Source organism: Manis pentadactyla, chromosome 4 (genome assembly GCF_030020395.1).
Source record: "Manis pentadactyla isolate mManPen7 chromosome 4, mManPen7.hap1, whole genome shotgun sequence".
Lineage (NCBI taxonomy): Eukaryota > Metazoa > Chordata > Mammalia > Pholidota > Manidae > Manis > Manis pentadactyla.
Window position 1 is genome coordinate 112,338,719 of NC_080022.1, and position 22,571 is coordinate 112,361,289.

At 40.7% G+C, this 22,571-nt stretch overlaps 1 protein-coding gene across 6 annotated transcripts in view; it reads left to right on the top strand.

Moving 5' to 3' along the window:
- The window catches only part of PIP5K1A (phosphatidylinositol-4-phosphate 5-kinase type 1 alpha), a 36,271-nt gene extending 19,232 nt beyond the window's left edge, over positions 1-17,039 (top strand). For 4 of the 6 annotated variants that reach the window (XM_036905152.2, XM_036905156.2, XM_036905154.2 and 1 more), the window contains 10 exons: positions 14-166; positions 885-1,184; positions 3,352-3,557; positions 4,335-4,418; positions 5,302-5,350; positions 5,553-5,637; positions 6,657-6,803; positions 6,999-7,128; positions 15,054-15,102; positions 15,384-17,039. In XM_036905152.2, the coding sequence (XP_036761047.1) occupies positions 14-166; positions 885-1,184; positions 3,352-3,557; positions 4,335-4,418; positions 5,302-5,350; positions 5,553-5,637; positions 6,657-6,803; positions 6,999-7,128; positions 15,054-15,102; positions 15,384-15,386 (1,206 nt within the window). In that variant the 3' untranslated portion in view covers positions 15,387-17,039. The remainder of the gene's footprint in view (positions 1-13; positions 167-884; positions 1,185-3,351; positions 3,558-4,334; positions 4,419-5,301; positions 5,351-5,552; positions 5,638-6,656; positions 6,804-6,998; positions 7,129-15,053; positions 15,103-15,383) is intronic. The other 2 variants (XM_057500728.1, XM_057500729.1) reach the window with 2 other exon arrangements.
- The last annotated feature ends 5,532 nt before the right edge of the window (positions 17,040-22,571 follow it).

Here is a 22,571-nt window from a genome sequence, read left to right on the forward strand (position 1 = left end):
CTTTGGGCCCTAGTGCTCCCTGTGCAGTGAGCCCCTGATTGAACTCTGCAGCTCTGGGGCTAGTGGTTCCCTGTTCTATGTGTCCAGTGATGACGAGTTCATCATTAAAACAGTCCAACATAAAGAGGCGGAGTTTCTGCAGAAGCTGCTTCCAGGATACTACATGGTGAGAGGAAGAGGAGCACTGGTCACCTCCATTGCCAGCTCCACTCCTGGACAAGCTCGGGGGGGCTGTCTTCACAGCAAAACAGTGTCAGCACTTCTGCCTTAAGAACACAGTCCATTTTGTGCTTTTCGCCTCTCTGTGGCTAAAGGGGGTTTTGTTTATCTCTCCTATTTTAAATGTTACTTGGCTTAGACTGTCCCACCTAAAGACAAGATTCAATGATTTTGTCTTCTATTCTTAGTCCACCTCCTAGACTAGGGAATGAGGTTGATTAATTCCCTTGATAATACTCTGTTCCATCTTAGTCGGGCTGATTGCTCTTGGAGGTTCTGGAGAAGTTAGGGAACTCTTCCTTTGCCTCTCATCATACCTGCAAGAATATACTACACCGAGGGGCTAAGGGTTAAGTGTTTTTTCCGTGTTATCTTCTCTTAGACCTTTCTGAAGGAATATATCCATTATACATCCAGTATCCTGACTACTGTGTTAGGGGGTCTGTGGCTCACTGTGGTGGTGATACCATCATTCAGATAGATGGATTGGGAAGTTTTACACAAATAAGATGTGGACTATGGGCAGACAGATTCCCTGAATCTGAATTCAGAAACCTGAATCCCATGTAGCAGACAAAAGAAGGTGGGTGGCAAGTTTTGCCCTTGAGTTCACTGAAAATCAGCTAACTTGCTCTCCTACTTTTTTTTTACTTTTGTACTCTCAGAACCTCAACCAGAACCCTCGGACTTTGCTGCCTAAATTCTATGGACTGTACTGTGTGCAGGCAGGTGGTAAGAACATTAGAATTGTGGTAATGAACAATCTCTTACCAAGGTCAGTCAAAATGCATATCAAATATGACCTCAAGGGCTCAACCTATAAACGGCGGGCTTCCCAAAAAGAACGAGAGAAGCCTTTGCCCACCTTTAAAGACCTGGACTTCTTACAAGACATCCCTGATGGTCTCTTTCTGGATGCCGACATGTACAATGCTCTGTGTAAGACCCTGCAGCGTGACTGTTTGGTGAGTTTGTCATATTTCTTTCTCTCTCAGACACCAAAACTCTAAATCAGTAAAATAGGTTGGTTGTTCTTAGGTGTCAAATCTGTGGGAGATGGTACTCTGTTCCGTAGCTCAGTATGTCCCAGACTTCACGTAAAATAACTTTTACATTAGATCATAGCTATGCCTTTACGTTTTTACTTTCTCCCTGTTTATCCTTCCTGACCTGGCTTCATGTCCTTCTCTACCTATCTTGGGCCTTCTTATTTTCATACCAGCATCATTGTTCCTCAGTCTTGGTCCTGCCTGCCAAATCCAGGTTAGTATCTTAGATGCTGAGCACTGCTGAGGAAAATCACGCAATTGTGTGTGCCGGCATCCAAGTCCATGTGGGCCATCAGTATCGTTCATCAGTCTGTTCCCTGTTCCTCTCAGCAGAGATGTCAGATGATCTCTCTAAATTATTTTCTAACTCCCATCCCCCAGCTTGTTCATCAGCAAACTACCTCAGCTTTCTACTGTTCCATCTCTTTGTCCTGCTCCCATCACCAATTTCTCCATGGATTTACATTTAACCATCCTTCATCTCCTTACTTCCCAACTTGGTTTATTCCAGGTCAGTCCCTCTTGTGCTCTAGATCCATTTCCTCCTGTTCCTTTAGGATTCTGCTTCATAGTGTCTGCCCTTCCCTCTCCTAGCTTCAGCCTCTACTAACTGTTTCCTTTCAACATACAAACAAACTTATCTTTTCTACCTTAAGATTAGGAGAATTTTGTTTTTTCAGTGTCTCCATCTAGCGATGCTTCCATTTCTCCTTTTCCTTTCTCTTCTCCTATTCCCGTCTCAACCCACTGTGTCCTGGCTTTTGTTCTCACCACTTCAGTTAAACTGCTTTCCCCAGTGACCACCTAAATGCCAAATAGAGAGTACTTCTGTCCTTCCTTGAATTTTCTATGGCATTTTGACAGTTGGTTATTTCCACTTTCTTAACATCTTTTTTTGTTTTTGTTTTTTTATATCTTTCCCAACTGGTTTTTCTACATATTGGGTGTTTTTTTCTAAACCTGCTTTTTACACTATTGTCTTCTATACTTGATTTGTAATGTTGTCCATCCTTGCTCCTCTTTGCTTACTCTGCATCTCCTTTCAGGATAATGCCTGTTAGTGTAGCTCATTTGGTTGAAACTATACATAAAGACATAAGGATCAGTCCTAAGCTCTCTCCGTGCCTTACTCCACCCACCTACCAAAATACCCTTGGTTGAGCTGCACCACCAAATAATCTATTGGAACTGGTGGGCATATATTCTCACCCCGTTCTGGGGTGGAAAGAGGGTTGAGAGCTATACAATCCAGGCTCCTTAATAGGACACATCAGGCCTGTCATTGTCTTGCCCCACCAACCTCTCTAATCTGTCACACCTATTCCTTTGCATTTTATGTTCTAGCAGTACCAAATTATACCTCCCTGCACACAACATGCTGTTTCATGCTTCCAGGCCTTGCAATAGTCTTACCTTACTTTATTTACTTGGGTTTGTTTTCTCTCTAATTTATCCTTTATAAGCCTATTTATGTATCACTTCCTGACCTCCTCTATACCACTCCTCACTCATGTGAGCACTTCCATTGTTGCACATATTAGAATGTATTGTACTTATTTTTACACTTGTTTCCCTTTCTAAATTATAACATCCTTGAGAGTGGAAACTCTTAAGTGTCTTTGTATTCCCTTAAGCAGGCACAGTGCCTACAGATGGTAGGGATCCAGTAAATACTGAACTGAATTGAAGCCAGTTGTATAAAGTCCCGCAACAGATCTGCTTCATCACAAACTGTACTTTTACCAGACCACCTTGTGGATTCATTACCATACAAATATGTATTCCTTCTTCCTCTGAGAATAAAATGCTCTTTCATGAAGAGATACAAGAAAACAAAGAGGTACTTAGAGGGTAGGCAATGGCCTAATTTTTATTTACTCACATGAAAGAAAGCTGGTGGGATAGAAATAAAGAGCCAACCAGAGGAGGTTAATATCTTCAAGGAGTAGGAGGAGCAAAGGATAATCTTATGGTTAGCCCTGGAGGTTCACTATCAAGAATAACTGAGTTAGGAAAGCTATGAGATCCTGAAAGAAATCCTCAAACCTCCCAAAGTTCAGATCATGTTTTTTGCTTCCATTAGGTGCTGCAGAGCTTCAAGATAATGGATTATAGCCTCTTGATGTCAATCCATAACATAGATCATGCACAGCGAGAGCCCTCAGGCAATGAAGCACAATATGCTATTGATACTCGCAGACCGGCCCCCCAGAAGGCTCTCTATTCCACAGCCATGGAGTCTATCCAGGGCGAGGCTCGGCGAGGTGGCACCGTGGAGACCGATGACCAGTGAGTGGGCTCAAGGGCATCAGGAAGGAGAGCACAGGCCCCCAGCATTTTTCCTTGAGAAAGGGACCCAACTTCAGGGAAGAAGCAGCCTTGATTCAGCAGATAGGTCAACAGCATTAATACTTACAGAACTATAGAGTGAGCTTTCTGAAGAATAAAGAAGAAAAGGGAAATGTCTTAAATTTGGGACTTGTAGTATATCTGGAAGGAGAGCTATTTAAAAGTTTTTTTAAAAAACTACACTCAGAGTCTTAGACACATCATTGCAAATTATATTAGGATTTCATAAAAAATAATTTATTATAGGCTTATTTTATGGAAGATTTTTTCCTTACCGTCATGAATCTATCAAGGAAGTGTAGTTATTGAAGTTTCATAAGTATCTTTTCAGTGGTTTCATTTTTAAGGTTTCCTTTAGCATGACTCTCAAGGAGAGCAACTTAGGGCATAAATGAGAATGAGAGTACTGAGTGTGTTTAGAGTTAATTGGGGGAGTATTCCCAAAATGTTTAGTAGAGTGATTTTAGATTCTCTTTGGTGGAGTTGGAGTAGAAGATATAGGCAAGTGAGATTTGAAGAGAAAGAGGTTATAATGAAACATACTCCAGAGTGGTTCTTAGGATTGGAGGAAGGCTCTCACTCTTCCACTGTTTATGGAAGATGGGAACAGTTATGTTTATTTCTCAGTTCCATGTCCTGATTTGACTTGTAATTAGGAGAAGTTTCCTACCTGCTAGCCAAAAGATTTTCTTACTCGTTTCTTCTTCTCTTCCCCAGTATGGGTGGCATCCCTGCTCGGAATAGTAAAGGAGAAAGGCTGCTACTTTACATTGGGATCATTGACATTCTGCAGTCTTACAGGTGAGGAGCATATGGATCCCAAATTAGAGGGCAGAGTGGATGCAGATAACCACTCACATTTCTTTTTTAGTTGGGTTTGTTACCAAATTCTTCCTGAAGCAAGAACAATGAATTGCAGTAAGGCCTCTTACCTTGTTGGGTTTCAAATGGTGTTTTATTTCCTTGATTTTTCCTGTCTCCTGGCTTTCTTAACCTGCCCCTTCCCAGACATAACATCTACCTCTGTGGAAAGCTAAGTCAGTCTTCAGACTTACCAGGGTCTAATACACCATCTGTTTGGCTTTTTATGAAAAACCTGTGAGATGAGTCATCCTCCACATTGGGATACAGCTGGAAACATGGTCCCCTTTCCCATGGAGGAAGAACAAGAGGGTTGCTGTGTCCTGTGAAAAATACTAACTTGCAGAACTACAAGGCAGTGAAGTGGTGGTGAGGGAGGAGCTGGAAATGTTAGACCCCAGTTTTGCTCCTGTAAAGGTTTAGCTACTAATGAGAACTGAACAGTATTTGATTTACTGATTCACAGTATTATCATCCAGTTTTAACTCCACTCTTCCAGGCTTGCCCATCTATTCTTCCAGTTCTCCTTTTATAATAAATATTCTTACCCTTCACTTGCCAGGGACATACTAATTATCCTTTCCTGTGGGGGGATAATTGTCTTATCTAGAAACAACCTTGCTCTCCATGCTGAATAAGCACTATCATGTCTGTTTGGAAAGCCAGCTTAATAGTGGGAATGCTTTTCCAGCTTCTGTCTTTTTAAGGTTTTCTGTTCAGAACTATTTCTATTCCACTGACCCTTTAACTCCCTAAAATAGAAAACTATAAAGTGATTTATTTAAAAACTATGTAAATGTGTGATAAGCATTTTTCTTGGCAGGTTTGTTAAGAAGTTGGAGCACTCATGGAAAGCTCTGGTACATGATGGGGTGAGTAGCAGTCAGTGAGAGGCTTTCCTCCTTCTACTTCCCTCAGTTCCGATTTGCCCCCTCAATTTCTTCTTTCTTGCTTAGATCATTTGTGAGTTCTACTGCTAGGGTCTAAGCCAAGAGAAAAATGGTCCTTGAGCTGGAGGTCCTCTTGCTGGGCCTCCCCTTTTCTAACTCTGCAGCCAATTTTTCTGCTCCACAGGACACTGTATCAGTGCATCGCCCAGGCTTCTACGCTGAACGGTTCCAGCGCTTCATGTGCAACACGGTGTTCAAGAAGGTCCCCTGTAAGTGGCTCTGCCAGACCCCAAAGTGTCTCCCTTACTCCAAGAGATGGGGGGACAGGACACCTCTCTCAGGAAATTGCCAAAGCCAGAGGCCTCTCCTGCTCTACCCACATACTTTGAGAGCTGCTGCCCATCCTTATGTCAGTCACTGTGTCTGTCCCACTTGTTTCGTGGTTACAGCTTTCCCCATGGCTCTCCTTACATGTGTCCTTGAGGGGAGGGGCATTTCTGGGAAATTGGTGGGATTGCAAAAAATATGTAGTTGTTAGGTATAGGATCCATGCCACAGGATGAGATAGGCAGAGCCAGACTTATGGACAGAGATAAGTAAGGCTGTTACTAGTGTTGTTTTCTGTCCGTATTCCCAGTGCCAGGAGTTCTCAGACTAGGATTAAATGGTTGGAGAAGGATTTATTGGTTTCTGCTTAGCAGGTGTTCTCTTTACTCAAGTTTCTTGGTTGGGAAGTGTAATTCTTCTTCTTTCCAAACCTTACATGCTGCTGCCTTGGCAAATTCTAACTCTTTCCATCTCATCATAGGCATCAGTCATCCTTCAGTGAGCAGAGAGGACTTAGGCGTGCCAGACAATCTTCAGAAAAATGGGAAAATCCTTTTAAAGTATTTTCAAAGTGATATGTAAAGGAATGTAAAGTATCATCATAGTGATAAAGGGTCGACTTCATCAGGTTTGCCTGAAAGATAGTATTAAAGAACAAGGAAATTATGATACAGAGGACATCTCATCAAGTGGAAGCAAAGCCATCGAGTTTATGTGCAGGAGGGGAAAGATATATATATATATCTCCTTTCCTCTAGGTTTTCTGCTTCTTTGCAAAGTGAAGTAAACTGAGATGCCCTCTCTGAAGAGTAGTTCATAGAGCTCATCTTTGTTGATGTTAACCCTTCCTGCTTTGCAGAACAACTTTGGGTTTGTGTTGGGGATGCTAGAAGTTTGTCTGTGTCTTGGTGATGGTTTCTGAGGTGGGTGCTAAATAGGCTCTCTCTCTCCCTTTTTGAAGTGAAACCCTCTCCTTCCAAAAAGTCTCGGTCTGGCTCATCTTTCTCCCGGCGAGTAGGCCCCAGCGGCAACTCCTGCATTACTTCCCAGCCATCCGTCTCTGGGGAACACAAAGCACAAGTGACAACAAAGGCGGAGGTGGAGCCAGGTCAGCGCCAGGGCTGGGGCCCCCATGTGACTGAGCTCGCCCTCCCTTCCAAGCCCCCTCTTCCCTGTCTAGGACCCCTACTCCCACTTTTGGCTAGGAAGAGCTAAGTTGCTACACATTCTTCCCTGTATTTCCCCCACCCCATTTTCTCTTTTTTTTTTATTTATTGATTTTCTTCTCTTTTCTTTTTTCCAGGCGTCCACTTCGGTCGTCCTGATGTTTTACCTCAGACTCCACCTTTGGAGAAAGTCAGTGAGGCTTCAACTATTCCTGACCCCTATTTCTCACCTGTAGTTGGAGAGACTTTGCAAATGATAACTTCAAGGTTGGTTCCTAGGCCCCTTTCTCTGTATAATCCTCTCATCTTTCTTCAGGTTCTTGGGAACCTCCATAAATTTGTTTCTTTGAGAGATCATTGTTATTTGCTCTTCACTAGATTTTTGCAGGTTCACCTTCCTAAGGGCTCATTTTTAGTGATTGGGAAAGTGTATCAACATCTCTGCATCTTGAGGGGGTGGAAGGAGCCTTTGTGTGCAGTCTTCTCTGATACTCAAAATACCCCAGCTAATCCTTTCTGCCCTGGTGAGTTGAGAGAATCTCAGTTTAGGATTTAAGTCTGGAAAGATTCCCGGGCAGTGAAGACAGTGAACAGTAAATCTTTCAAAAGGATCCAGTGTAAATATTGTGATTATTGTGATTTAATTTTGTTACCAGGTGTGTTAATTGTTTATTCCATCATAATAAATTACCCCCAAAACTTAGTGGCTGAAAATAACAAACATATATTATAGTTTCTGTGGGTCCAGAATGTGGTTCAGTCCACTAGCTCAAGGTCTTTCATGAGGTGGTAGTCAAGATGTTTTCCAAGGCGGGGGTCTCATCTGAAGGCTCAAATGAGAGGCTGCACTTATAAACTCATTTATGTGGTCATTGGCAGGATTCAGTTTCCGTGCGGATTGCTGGACTGAGGACCTTAGTTCCTGGCTGGCTGTTGGCTGGCGGCTCCCTCAGTTCTTTGCCACAAGGGCCTCTCCATAAAACAACTCAGAACATGGCAGCTAGTTACCCTCAGAATGAGTGAGAGTGCATATGCTTAAGCAGAAGCTGGGTGTTTTTGTAACCTAATCTCAGAATTGACATCCTATCAGCTGTACTGCAATCTAGTCACTAATTCTAGCCCACACTCAATAGAAAGGAATTATACAATACTGTGAATACCAGGGAAGCAGAGGGCAGTGGTGGCCATCTTAGAAGCAGTCTGCTTTCTGTCCCCGAGTGAGTCACATCCCCACATGTGCAAAATACGTTTGTTCCCACCCATGGTCTCCAAAGTTTCATGATAGCATCAGTTCAAATTCCAGAATTTTGTCATCTAAATTGGGTCTGGGTTTGGATGAGCTCTCCAAGTGTCATTCCTTGAGTATAGTTGCTCTCAATCTGTGGACCTGTGAAACTAAAGAGACAAGCTGTCTTATTCCCACACACCTAGCATACAGTGGTGGGACAGACATTAGATAACCACTGTAAAAATTCCTAAACAGAAGGAGGAACGTGGGAGGCACAGAGGTGTCACAGATCTATAGCTAGTCCAGGGTCCAGCAGACTTTGAAGTTTCTTTCATTAGGTCTCAAAGCATGGGAATAATTCTCTGTGGCTTTTGGCTCCATCTTTTGAACTCTTGATTTTGTCTTCTGAGTCTTCCTTTTCAATGAAAGCTGAAGAATGTCTGCAGCTCCGTAGTTTTCTTAGCCTGCTTGTTGCCAGTAGAACTTTGGGGATCCAGTGGTCTCTATCTGTTCTTTTTCTGTCCCTTTCAGTCCAAGTAGGTAATGTTACAGCTGATAAAATACCTCAGAGATTTTGTGGGCCTCCTGTGAATCTCATTGGAATTCACCCATTAAACAAAAGCCACACCCATAAATATCTTCGTGATAAGCCCTGTGTATCTTAGAGACCCAATTGTTAAATTGAGAGGATCTATGAGGCATACCTTTAATCTTTTTGAATGGCCTTTTGTATGATTGAATAGTACTTTGAGGTACCAACTTTGTTTTTCTGAGATCTTAAAAAAATGTTTTACTATCACCCTTGACTTCATCTTTTTTTTTTTTTGGCAGTAAAATGTACATACATAAGGCTTTTACCACTTTCACTCTTTCCTTCTTTCTCTCTCTCTCTCTCTCTGCCTCATTAATGTACAATTACATGAGCAACATTATGGTTACTAGACTCCCCCATTGTCAAGTCCTCACTGAGCATAACACCCTTTAGCTCCAGCCATGTTGTTGCAAATGGTAGGATTTGTTTTCTCCTTATGGCTGAATACTATTGCATTGTGTATATGTACCACCTCTTCTTTATCCATTCATCTACTGATGGACACTTAGGTTGCTTCCGTTTCTTCACTACTGTAAATAGTGCTGCAATAAACATAGGGGTGCATATGTCTTTCAAAATGGGCTTCTGCATTCTTAGGGTAAATTCCTAGTAGTGGAATTCCTGGGTCAAATGGTATTTCTATTTTGAGCTTTTTGAGGAACCTCCATACTGCTTTCCACAATGGTTGAACTAATTTACATTCCCACCAGCAGTGTAGGAGGGTTCCCCTTTCTCCACAACCTCGCCAACATTTGTTGTTGTCTGTCTCTTGGATGGTGGCCATCCTAACTGGTGTGAGGTGATATCTCATTGTGGTTTTAATTTGCATTTCTCTGATGATTAGCAATGTGGAGCATCTTTTCATGTGCCTGTTGTCCATCTGAAATTCTTCTTTGGAGAAGTGTCTGTTCAGATCCTCTGCCCATTTTTTAATTGGATTATTTGCTTTTTGTTTGTTGAGGTGCATAAGCTCTTTATATATTTCGGATGTGAACCCCTTATCGGATATATCATTTATGAATATATTCTCCCATACTGTAGGATGCCTTTTTGTTCTACTGATGGTGTCTTTGCTGTACAGAAGCTTTTCAGCTTGATAGAGTTCCAATTGCTCATTTTTGCTTTTGTTTCCCTTGCCCGGGGAGATATGTTCATGAAAAAGTTGCTCATGTTTATGTCTAAGAGATTTTTGCCTATGTTTTCTTCCAAGAGTTTTATGGTTTCATGACTTCCATTCAGGTCTTTGATCCATTTTGAGTTTACTTTTCTGTATGGGATTAGACAAATAGTACAGTTTCATTCTCTTACATGTAGCTGTTCAGTTTTGCCAACACCAGTTGTTGAAGAGGCTGTCATTTCCCCATTGTATGTCCATGGCTCCTTTATCATCTATTAGTTGACCATATATGCTTAGGTTAATATCTGGACTCTCTATATTCTGTTCCGCTGGTCTATGGGTCTGCTCTTGTGCCAGTACCAAATTGTCTTGATTACTCTGGCTTTGTAGTAGAGCTTGAATTTAGGAAGCGAGACCCCCCCCCCGCTTTATTCTTCCTTCTCAGGATTGCTTTGACTATTCGGGGTCATTTGTGGTTCCATATGAATTTTAGAACTATTTGTTCCAGTTTATTGAAGAGTGCTGTTGGTATTTTGATAGGGATTGCACTGGATCTGTAGATTGCTTTAAGCAGGATGGCCATTTTGACAATATTAATTCATCCTACCCAAGAGCATGGCATGAATTTCCATTTATTAGTGTCCTCTTTAATTTCTCTTAAGAGTGTCTTGTAGTTTTCAGGGTATAGGTCTTTCACTTCCTTGGTTAGGTTTATTCTTAGGTATTTTATTCTTTTTGATGCAATTGTGAATGGAATTGTTTTCCTGATTTCTCTTTCTGCTAGTTCATCGTTAGTATATAGGAATGCAACAGATTTCTGTGTGTTAATTTTGTATCCTGCAACTTTGCTGAATTCAGATATTAGTTCTAGTAGTTTTGGAGTGGATTCTTTAGGGTTTTTTATGTACAGTATGATGTCAACTGCAAATAGTGACAGTTTGACTTCTTCCTTACCAGTCTGGATGCCTTTTATTTCTTTGTTTTGTCTGATTGCCGTGGCTAGGATCTCCAGTACTATGTTGAATAAAAGTGGGGTGAGTGGACATCCTTATGTTGTTCCCAATCTTAGGGGAAAAGCTTTCAGCTTCTCGCTGTTAAGTATAATGCTGGCTGTGGGTTTGTCATAAATGGCTTTTATTATGTTGAGGTACTTGCCCTCTATACCCATTTTGTTGAGATTTTTTTTTTTTTTTTGGTATCATTAATCTACAGTTACATGAAGAACATTATGTTTACTAGGCTCCCCCCTTCGCCAAGTCCCCCCCACATAACCCTTCACAGTCACTGTCCATCTGCTTAGTAATATGCTGTAAAATCACTACTTGTCTTCTCTGTGTTGCACAGCCCTCCCCATGCCCCCCATGCGCTATACCTGCTAATCGTAATGCCCTCTTTCTTTTTCCCTGCCCTTATCCCTCCCTTCCCACCCGTCCTCTCCAGTCCCTTTCCCTTTGGTAACTGTTAGTCCATTCTTAGGTTCTGTGATTCTGCTGCTGTTCTGTTCCTTCAGTTTTCATTTGTTCTTATACTCCACATATGAGTGAAATCATTTGGTACTTGTCTTTCTCCACCTGGCTTATTTCACTGAGCATAATACCCTCTAGCTCCATCCATGTTGTTGCGAATGGTAGGATCTGTTTTTTTCTTCTGGCTGAGTAATATTCCATTGCGTATATGCACCACATCTTCTTTATCCATTCATCTACGGATGGACATTTCGGTTGCTTCCATATCTTGGCTATTGTAAATAGTGCAGCGATAAACATAGGGGTGCATCTGTCTTTTTCAAACTGGAGTGCTGCATTCTTAGGATAAATTCCTAGAAGTGGAATTCCTGAATCAAATGGTATTTCTATTTTGAGCATTCTGAGGAACCTCCATATTGCTTTCCACAATGGTTGTACTAATTTACATTCCCACCAGCAGTGTAGGAGGTTACCCTTTCTCCACAAACTCGCCAACGTTTGTTGTTGTTTATCTTTTGTATGGTGGTGATCCTTACTGGTGTGAGATGATATCTCATTGTGGTTTTAATTTGCATTTCTCTGATGATTAGCGATGTGGAGCTTCTTTTCATGTGTCTGTTGGCCATCTGAATTTCTTCTTTAGAGAACTATCTATTCAGCTCCTCTGCCCATTTTTTAATTGGATTATTTGCTTTTTGTTTCTTGAGGTGTGTGAGCTGTTTATATATTTTGGATGTCAATCCTTTACCGGATTTGTCATTTATGAATATATTCTCCCATACTATAGGGTACCTTTTTGTTCTAGTGATGGTGTCCTTTGCTGTACAGAAGCTTTTTAGCTTTGTATAGTCCCACTTCTTCATTTTTGCTTTTGTTTCTTGCCCAGGGAGATATGTTCATGAAGAAGTCACTCGTGTTTATGTCCTTGAGATTTTTGCCTGTTTTCTTCTAAGAGTTTTATGGTTTCATGACTTACATTCAGGTCTTTGATCCATTTCGAATTTACTTTTGTGTATGGGGTTAGACAGTGATCCAGTTTCATTCTCTTACATGTAGCTGTCCAGTTTTGCCAGCACCATCTGTTGAAGAGACTGTCATTTCCCCATTGTATGTCCATGGCTCCTTTATCATATATTAATTGGCCGTATATGTTTGGGTTAATGTTTGGAGTCTCTATTCTGTTCCACTGGTCTGTGGCTCTGTTCTTGTGCCAGTACCAAATTGTCTTGATTACTGTGGCTTTGTAGTAGAGCTTGAAGTTGGGGAACGAGATCCCCCCTACTTTATTCTTCCTTTTCAGGATTGCTTTGGCTATTTGGGGTCTTTGATGTTTCCATATGAGTTTTTGAACTATTTGTTCCAGTTCGTTGAAGAATGCTGTTGGTAATTTGATAGGGATTGTATCAAATGTGTATATTGCTTTGGGCAGGATGGCCATTTTGACAATGTTAGTTCTTCCTAGCCAGGAGCATAGGATGAGTTTCCATTTGTTAGTGACCTCTTTAATTTCTCTTAAGAGTGTCTTGTAGTTTTCAGGGTATAGGTCTTTCACTTCCTTGGTTAGGTTTATTCCTAGGTATTTTATTCTTTTTGATGCTATTGTGAATGGAATTGTTTTCCTGATTTCTCTTTCTATTAGTTCATTGTTAGTGTATAGGAAAGCCACAGATTTCTGTGTGTTAATTTTGTATCCTGCAACTTTGCTGAATTCCAATATTAGTTCTAGTAGTTTTGGAGTGGAGTCTTTAGAGTTTTTTATGTACAATATCATGTCATCTGCAAATAGCGACAGTTTGACTTCTTTACCAATCTGGATTCCTTGTATTTCTTTGTTTTGTCTAATTGCCTTGGCTAGGACCTCCAGTACTATGTTGAATAACAGTGGGGTGTGTGGGCATCCCTGTCTTGTTCCTGATCTCAGAGGGAAAGCTTTCAGCCTCTCACTGTTCAGTATAATGTTGGCTGTGGGTTTGTCATATATGGCCTTTATTATGTTGAGGTACTTGCCCTCTATGCCCATTTTGTTGAGAGTTTTTATCATGAATGGATGTCGAATTTTGCCGAATGCTTTTTCATGCCTTCATCTTTAAGCCAAAATTTCCTGCTAGTGCCCTGATTTTATCCTTGCTCAGAATTCATTTCTTAATTTTACCATTGTTTGTTATCTGGCGAGGCTTAGAATTTTCAAAACCATCAAGTCCTGGCATCTTTTTCTTTAATAACCCTTCTCTTATTTTTCATTGTAATCATTAAGAAGAAAGCAGGTGGTACCATAAGACTTTGTTTAGAGTCTCCTTAGCTAGTCACCCAGTTCATTAGGCACATACTCTACTTCCCACATAACTGCAGATGACATTGTTGATAAAATTTTTTTCATTCCATTACAAGGATTCCCTTTCCTTCAGTTTCCAATAAGATTTTTCTCACTTTCCTTTAAGCTCACACTGGCACCACCACCACCATCCCCACCACTAAAATTCTATAGTATATTCATGGCATTTTTAAATTTTACTAAAACTCAAAGCCTGTTTCCTCTTCCAAAGCCACTTGTACATTTTAGGTGTTTTTACAGCAGCACTTCACCTCCAGGTACAAAAATCTGTGTTACCTATTGTTTAACAAATTACCCCAGAACTTGGCAGCTGAAAACAATAAATATTTATTTTATCAGATCTTATATGACTTGAGAATTTATATGTGGCTTAGCTGGGTACCATTGTCTCAAGGTCTCAGGAGGTTTTTGCCGCAGTTTTAGCCAGGGCAGTGGTCTCAACTGAAGGCTTTCTGGGGGAGGGTCGAGTTTCCAAGCTCACGTATATTGTTGGCAGGATTGAGTTTCTTGCTGGCTTTTGGCCAGTGGTACTCTCAGTTACTTGTCATATGGTCCTCTCAAACCAGATCACAGCATGGCAACTAGCTGCCCTCAGAGCAAACAAGTGAGAGAGTATGTGCCCAAGAGGAAGCTACAGTCTTTTTTGTAACCTGATCTCAGAATTGACACTCCATCACCTGTGCTGCATTTTGTTAATGAGAAGAAAGTTACTAAATCCAGCCCACACTCAGGAGAGCACCATGGCATGAATAGCAGGTGGCAGCAATCACTCGGTACCTACCACACCTGAGAATTCAAGACAGAAGAGGAGGATATTAGGAAGTATTTTGTATACTCAAGAAACTAAATAGTTAATAAAATAGTATGCTTCTAACTAAATTATGTTTTCTACCTTTATCTTGCATCTACCTACCACTTCAGCATTTTAGTAAAAAAAAAATAATAATAATAATAAGGGAGAAATGTGGGATTCACATATAAATCAAGTATAAAAATCAAACGAATAATCATATCTGACTTGACTGTTTATAGTTCATGATACATGATCAAAACCAAAAGTTTCTGTGATATGACTGCCCTTACACTGTTGGCCATGTAAGAACTTATTCACTATGTAAGAACTTGTTCACCATGTAAGAACTTGTTCGTTATGCTTCAGAAGATTGGAGACTGTTGAGAATTAGGCTTGGGGTTGATTAATGATTGTGCATTGAGTCCCCTATACAGAATTTTATTGTTGTTAACAACCATTTGATCAATAAATATGAGAGATGCCCTCTCAAAAAATAATAATAATAATAATATGCTTCTAAATCTAGTAGTTTTTTATCCTTTTCTTTATCAATCTTAATTTGATTCTGAAGTGAAATATGGAGAAGCAGTGTGAGATTTGTCTTGAGAGGAGAGTCCTTTCTTTTTATCTTCTAATTCTTCCTCCATTTTTTTTTTTCTATTAGTTCAACCCTCTTGGAAAAGCTTGAAATTGCAGAGTCAGAGTTCACCCATGTGAGTGTCTGGGATGTGGGGGAGGTGAATGCTTTGAGGGTATAAAGGGGATCACTGATGGAGTGGAACAAACAGTTACTCTGCAAGGTTAGAGGGACTGGGTGCCCTTGTCAATCTTGCTTTCTAAATTTTGTGTCTTTGGTACCTTGTACTTGGAAGCTGAGGCAAAAGGAAAAGAAAACATCTTAACTTTGCCTGCCAGGTTGAAAATAACTTGAATTCTATTCCTACATCCTTATCAAACTCCACATTCTTAACTTCACAACCCTTTTCCTTTTCAGTGAGCAGAAAATCTCAGAAGACCTGGAACAGGATTCTACCGTCTCTGTAATCCCGAGATGTCAGCCCTCCCCCCAGCAGTGCTGAGTTTTCTTCTTGGTCATCACAAAAGGAGTATAATAGAGACAGAGGGACTCTCCATGTCCTTCCTAAAGAACCTCTTCTCCTTCCCCTTCCTCATGAATGGGCTTTGGTGCCTTGGACGTTGAGGACAGCAGTGCAGCATCCTCTCCACTCCTGATTTGTGTGGGACAAGTTTTCAACTGGCCAACTTTGGCTTCCACAATTTGTTTTCAAACTCACATTCCTGCTGGAAGTGGGGTTGCTGGACCTGGTAGTTTTCTTCCCTTTCATCTGCCTTTCACCAGGAGCTGGACTCTTAATTAATTTCCTCAGGACAGACTGGCTGGCATATTACCCCACCTTAGCTCTTCCTCTCTGGACGAAGAGCCCTGTCATCTTTGTAAAGTGTTTGGGGGAGTAAGGATGTTTAACCACCTCCCAACCTTTTTTCCTTAAAAGAGGGAAAGAAAATAGTTCACAGCACACAATTTCAAGCCAGACAGTTTCAGATCAAAACTCCAGAAGTGTTGGAGAGAGGCCTATTCATAGGTTTCTCTCAGAAGAGTCCTAGTGTTTGAGAAACAAAAGTGTGGTGATTACTCTTCCAGGAGCAGCTCCTGTTTAGCTCCTCCTCTCTTGATGAATTTCTTAATAAGCTGAAGGAATGGAGAGAGTGGGACACAGGGTCATCTTTGACCCTTTTTTTCAAACAGAAGGGCAGTCAGTCATAGGCTAGAAGATTAGAGCCCTTCCTACGCAGGTCCTTATTCACTGTCAGGCCATAATTGTTAACTACTCTTTTGCCATTTGAAGTGTATTCTGGTAGTTTTTCTAAATACGAAGACTTATCAAATGAAATTTTTAAATCCTTTTCCAAAGGAGGCTTCTTTCTTGCTCTTCCCACCTTTTCCAATAGTGTTCTGTTCATGATGCTGAGGAGGAGGGAGGGACACCTGCGTCTGTTAACAGGCAGTCCATACCTATGCGGCCAGAGAATATTTACACTCATGGGGAGCCAGCAGATCCTTGCCTAGGTGAGGTAATTACTGTGCCACCTGCCCTGCCTCCTTTCTTCCTACCGAGAGTTCGGAGGTGGGGCTGTGTAATGCCGCTCCTTGGCATTTGCAGGAGTTGCCGTTCTCACTGATCCGCCTGCTCCTTCTAGGGGAAGAAGGAGGCCTGGCATCTCAGGCAAATTGTTGAGGTCCCATCGGCTCTGTCCCACCTGACCTTGATAGTAGGTTAGCTAATACCCCAAGTAACTGTCTATATTAGACACCCCCTGTCAGTTTCTGGCTGCCTGTCTTTGCTGCCATGTTCTTTTTTACAAGAAGGAAAGAAACAATTCTTGCTATTTTTTTTTTCATAATTTACTATTTATGATGTATTTAAGTATCTTACTCAGGACAGAGTTCTGTAGGGAGTGGGAGGGAATATTTGAGGGAGGCTGGGTCTTAGGGAAGGAAATGGAGAATCAACATTTTTATGAAGTGTCACTATTTGCCTTTACTTTGTGTTGTTCAGAAATGGCAAATGTGATATAAAAGTGGTAAATATCTGGTTTTAATGTATTAAAGTTTCATCAGTTATTTGGACCTTTTGTTTCTTCCAGGCTCTTTTTCATCTACCATCTGCTGCACCCTCCTGCCCCATCACCTGGACTCTGTTCTGTTTGCGGTGCCCTGAATGGATGCCATGTCTCTTCCTGTTTCCCTCACTCCAGTTTCAGTCTGACTCAGGCTGAGAGAAATGGCTTTATTCCCTACATTCTATCCATCCTCTCCACTGTAACAAGTTAAATTTGACGAGGGAAAGCTGCGAATGAATACAAAGGGAGTTACTGAAGTTACTGGTTGCAACCCACTTTCACCAAGGGATTTGGGGAGTCTTACTCCGGTTTTGGAGGACAGGAGAGGACAGTGGGAAAGCAAGCTTAACGTTGGTTGGCCCTAGGATTCCCTCGCGTTCCTAACCCCGACCTGTCCCTAAGATACCATTCTGAAAAGCGTAGAGACTACTTCCCTCAGCTCTGTTTTCCTCTTCTGTGAGGTTAAGCTTAGGCTCTTTTACTGTGATGGGAAACTAAACAAGGAGTGGGGTGGCGGCTTTGGAGAAAAGCAAGTTAACTATATTCCCTTTCTTGTTAAGATCATTCTACAAATACTTAGACAGCAGCTGATAAACAATGCACTGGGCAGTTAGAGGTCAAAGAAGTAATTGACCAAGAGTTCACAGTCGAGAGGGGAGCACAGTGCACACACACATACTTATACATAAAAACATATTAAATACGATACAGTAACAAGATATCAGTTCTCTGAGAGAGTGGTACAGAACAGTGGAAGAAAATGAGAGGTTCACTTGAGCATAAGGTCCTAGAGGTAGGAGAATGATTTGTTGGAGAGCAGAAGGAAGAGACTGTGGTGAAAGCAGTGGTGGAAGAAGACCTGAAAATAACTGGTATAGGGGAAGCACCACTGCAAACCCTAGCTGCTAGGCTGAGGAATTTTTATTTAAAACTAGACAGTGGGAAACCATAGAATGTTTTTTCCCCCTAGTTAGGACATGATCAAAGTAATTCAGAGACTAATCCGTTGGCAAAGTTCTATCAAAGTATTTAGAAAAAGCAGACTGGTTAGACTACATATAGTGACTGAGGTGTGAGGTGATGTGGGTCTAGGATGATGGTGATAACAATTGGAGAGGAAAAGAGAATTGAGATGGTGATAAAAACTATGATAGAACAAGTAATAGGAGTGAAGAGAGAATTGGGGATTGTCAAAAGTTTGGAATTTGAGTTTAAGCCACAAGCTCAGCCCTCCTTCAGACTGGACAAAGAGAGAACTTCTCCCTACAAGGAACTGAATCTGAACATGTTTTGGGCATAAATGGACTTTGTGCTACCCTCCATTTGTCGGTCCCTCTTCAACATAGTCTTCCAGCTGCTGAGTGGGTGCAGTAGATACCCTCTTCTGGTCAGAGGGTCCCTCTAGTGGTGATCAGTAGCTTCTACTTCATTCTAGGCCAAATTTTAAACTACATCCAAGTAGGGCCTAAGTGTAAAACTTCTCTATCTTAAAGAGAAATCAAAACCATAGGATAATAGGACCTGAACAGACATTTTCTCAAAGACATACAGATGATCAACAGGCACACAAAAAGTTGCTCCACACTGCTAACCATCAGGGAAATGCAAATCAAAACCACAGTGACATTTCACCTCACACCAGTCAGACTGGCCACCCCAAAAAACAAGAAAGAACAAGTGTTGGTGAGGGTGTAAAGAAAAGGGAACCCTCAAACTGTTGGTGGGAATGTAAATTGGTGCAGCCACTATGAAAGCAGTATAGCATTTCCTCAAAACACTAGAAATAGCAATACCATAATGACTCAATGATTCTACTTCCAAAGAAAAAAAAACCCTGATTCAAAAAGGTATCTGCACCCCTATGCTTACTGCTGCATTATTTACAATAGCCAAGATAATGAAGCAACCAAAATACCCATCAATGGATGGATAAAGATGTGGTACAAGTATACAATGGAATGTTTATTATTCAGTCATAAAAAATCCTGCTATTTTTGATAACATGGATAGACCTAGTGAAATAAACCAAGCAGAGAAAGATGCCATATGATTTCATTTGCTTGTAAAATTTAAAAACAAAATGAATAAAATAGCAGTACACAGATACTGAGAAGTGACTGGTGGTTACCATGGGGGAGGGTTTGGGATGAGTAGGTGGGAAGAGTGGAAGATGTAGGGGCACAAAAATTCTCAAAATGATGCTGGGGTTCTTGTTCAGAGAGTTAAAGAATGAACTTCGAAAACACTCAAAATAGGAGAGCAAGTGAGAGGCTTTTCTTTAGAGATTAAGAGAAAAGATCTGGCTTGCGCCAGGATGGGACAAGAGAGTCAGGGGTGGTGCGTTGTCTAGGGGATTTATACGGAGTTGAGAGACAAAGGGCTAGGGATGCAGACCTGTCAGATGGTCCCAAAATGTTTATTTTTGAAGAGACACTAAGTTTCTTATCAGTGGGTTATTCAAAGTTAGCTTAACACAAGAAATTTACTGCTTTGATTCTTTCCCAGGATAGCCACTTTTTTATCTGGGAGCATATCAATTAAGATTGCCTGCCTTCCTCCTATACTGCTGGTGGGAATGTAAACTAGTTCAACCATTGTGGAAAGCAATATGGAGGTTCCTCAAAAAACTAAATAGAAATACCATTTGACCCAGGAATTCCACTCCTAGGAATTTACCCAAAGAATACAACTTATCAGATTCAAAAAGACATATGCACCCCTATGTTTTCCACAGCACTATTTACAATAGCCAAGAAATGGAAGCAACCTAAGTGTCCATCAGTAGATGAATGGATAAAGAAAATGTGGTACATATACACAATGGAATACTATTCAGCCATAAGAAAGAAACAAATCCTACCATTTGCAACAACATGGATGGAGCTAGAGGGTATTATGCTCAGTGAAATAAGTCAGGCAGAGAAAGACAAGTACCAAATGATTTTTCCCTCATTTGTGGAATATAACAACGAAGCAAAACTGAAGGAACCAAAATAGCAGACTCACAGACTCCAAGAAGGGACTAGCGGTTACCAAAGGGGAGGGCTAGGGAGGGTAGGTGGGGAGTCAGGGAGATGGGGATTGTGGGGTATCATGATTGGTGCACATGGTGTGTGTGTGGTCACGGGGAAGACAGTGTAGCTCAGAGAAGACAAATAGGGACTCTGTGGCATCTTACTGTACTGATGGACAGTGACTGCAATGGGGTATGGGGGGGCTCTATAATAAGGGTGAATGTAATAACCTCGTTTTTCTTGTGAAACCTTCATCCTTCATAAGAGTGTATATCAATGATATCTTAATAAAAAACTGATGGAGAAAAAAAAATCAATTGACCATAAAAAAAAAAAAGACTGCCTGTCTTGCTTCCAAGATGGGCTGAGTTACTGTTTGATTAAAATGCAATCCTAGTTTAAGATAAAATTTTTTCTAAATAAACTGGGCCTTTGAACAGGCTACAGCAAATCTTACAATGTCTTAATTGACACAGTGAAAATATAGGCTATGCTGAGATACTTTTCTTTACCTGGGGAGTATTCGAACTTCTAGGCCAAGGTGCTCCTGGCTTTTCAGTTTTAACTAATCTCACTGAAGAATGCTTATATTCCTAGTTTGATATTTTTAGAGAATTAATGTGACTCTGGCTTTGGTTAATTGTTTAACATGGAGTTTGGGCAGAAGTATTTTTCCAGAGGCCCTCATCCTACTCTGTCTAAACCCACGGTCCCTGTCTCAATAATAAAATTCGGTCATGGGGATGGTAATACAGCATGAATACAGAATAGGTAGTACAGAATGTAACCAATGATGCTGTAACATCTTCGTATGTTGATGGATAGTAACTGCAGGGTAGGGATTTAGTAATGTGTGTAACTGGTGAACCACTGTGTTGTATACTTGAAACTAATATAAGATTGTATATCAACTGTACTTCAACTTAAAAAAACAAACAAACATGGAATAATAAAGCTGGCAGTCCTGGTCTAATAGTTTACTCAAGCCTGTCAATCTCAGCTATTATATAAATTAATTCACCAGAGTTGGAGTCTCATTCATTCTTTAAACAAAGACTGCCAGTTAAAATAGATTCCAAATTAGATTGTTTATTCTTCTGTTTATCAAGGACACAAAAAGCAGGTCAGTATCATCTCCTGTAAAATTATTTTTCAGAAGTCCATTATAAAGCATTTGTTTGCTGTTTCCAATTTCTCTTTCTCTCTCTTTTTAAAAAACTTTTTATTACGGAAATTTCCAAACCAAAAATAGAGTAATATAGTGAATGCCATGTACACATCACCCAGCTTCAACAATTATCAACATTTAATAAGGCTGATCTGTGCCATCTGTGCTTCATACCCCAACACCACTTTCTCTTTGCACCTCCAAAGGATTAAGCTGAAGTAAATCCCAGATGTATCCTTTCAAGAAATACTCTTTTTTAAAAAACAATTATAACAACATTATTATGGTTTAAAGAATTCCTTAGTAACATATCCAGTCAGTGGTCAAAGTTAACCAATTGTCTTATAAATGAACCTTTACAAATAGTTAATTTGATGCTAATCTCTCTTGAATTCACTCCAAGTTTGTCCCCACCACTCGACTGAAACATATTAAGGTCACTGACGACCTACAAGTTGTTAAATAAATCAATCCTCATCTTCCTTGACATGCCCACGGCATGTGACAGCTCACTACTCCCTCCCTGAAACATTTCCATCACTCAGCTTCTGTGATACTCCTTCAGGTCTTCCTTACCAGGCTGCTGCACTGCTCCATTTCCTTTCTCTTTTGTTTCCTCCTTTTCCCTCTCACCTCTAAATGTTGAAGTGACTCGCGGCTCAATCATAGGACCCCTTCTTTTAGTCTACATTCATTCCATAGGTAATTTTTAAAAATACTTACAGTGGCCTAAAGACACTAATTTGCCCAATTCCCTGTTACCTCATGATTTAAATATCACTAAAATCTCTCAAATTTCTATTTCCATCTCAGACCTCTTTTCTGAACTACAAACTCATATATCCATGGCTTACTTGACATCTCCATCTAGGTGTCTAATAGACGTCTTAAATCTAACGTCCAAAGCTAAATTTCTGGTTCTTGTGCTGACTAACCCATCTTTGGAAATAGTGATTCCATCCATGCTTTTAGTTGCTTAGAACCAACTCTGGCATCTTCCTCAACACTCCCTTCCCTTCCATCCACCATCAAGTCCACTGGCAAATTCTGTCAGTTTTGTGCCTTATGGTATACTCAAAATCCAACTATATATCACTATTTTCACCTCTTGTTAACCACCCTAGAATAAGCCACTATCATATCATCTGATCACTGAACTAGTGTCCTAACTGGTCTATCTCCTGCTCTTTTCCCCTAGAGTCTGTTCTCAACGCAGCAGCCAGAGTAAGCCTGTTAAAACATTAAGTCAGACCCTGTCAATCTTCTGTTTAAAACTTCCCAACAGCTCCTTATCTCACACAGAGTCCTTCAAATGATCTATCAGGCTCTACATGATCCAACCTCTATACATTTTTTG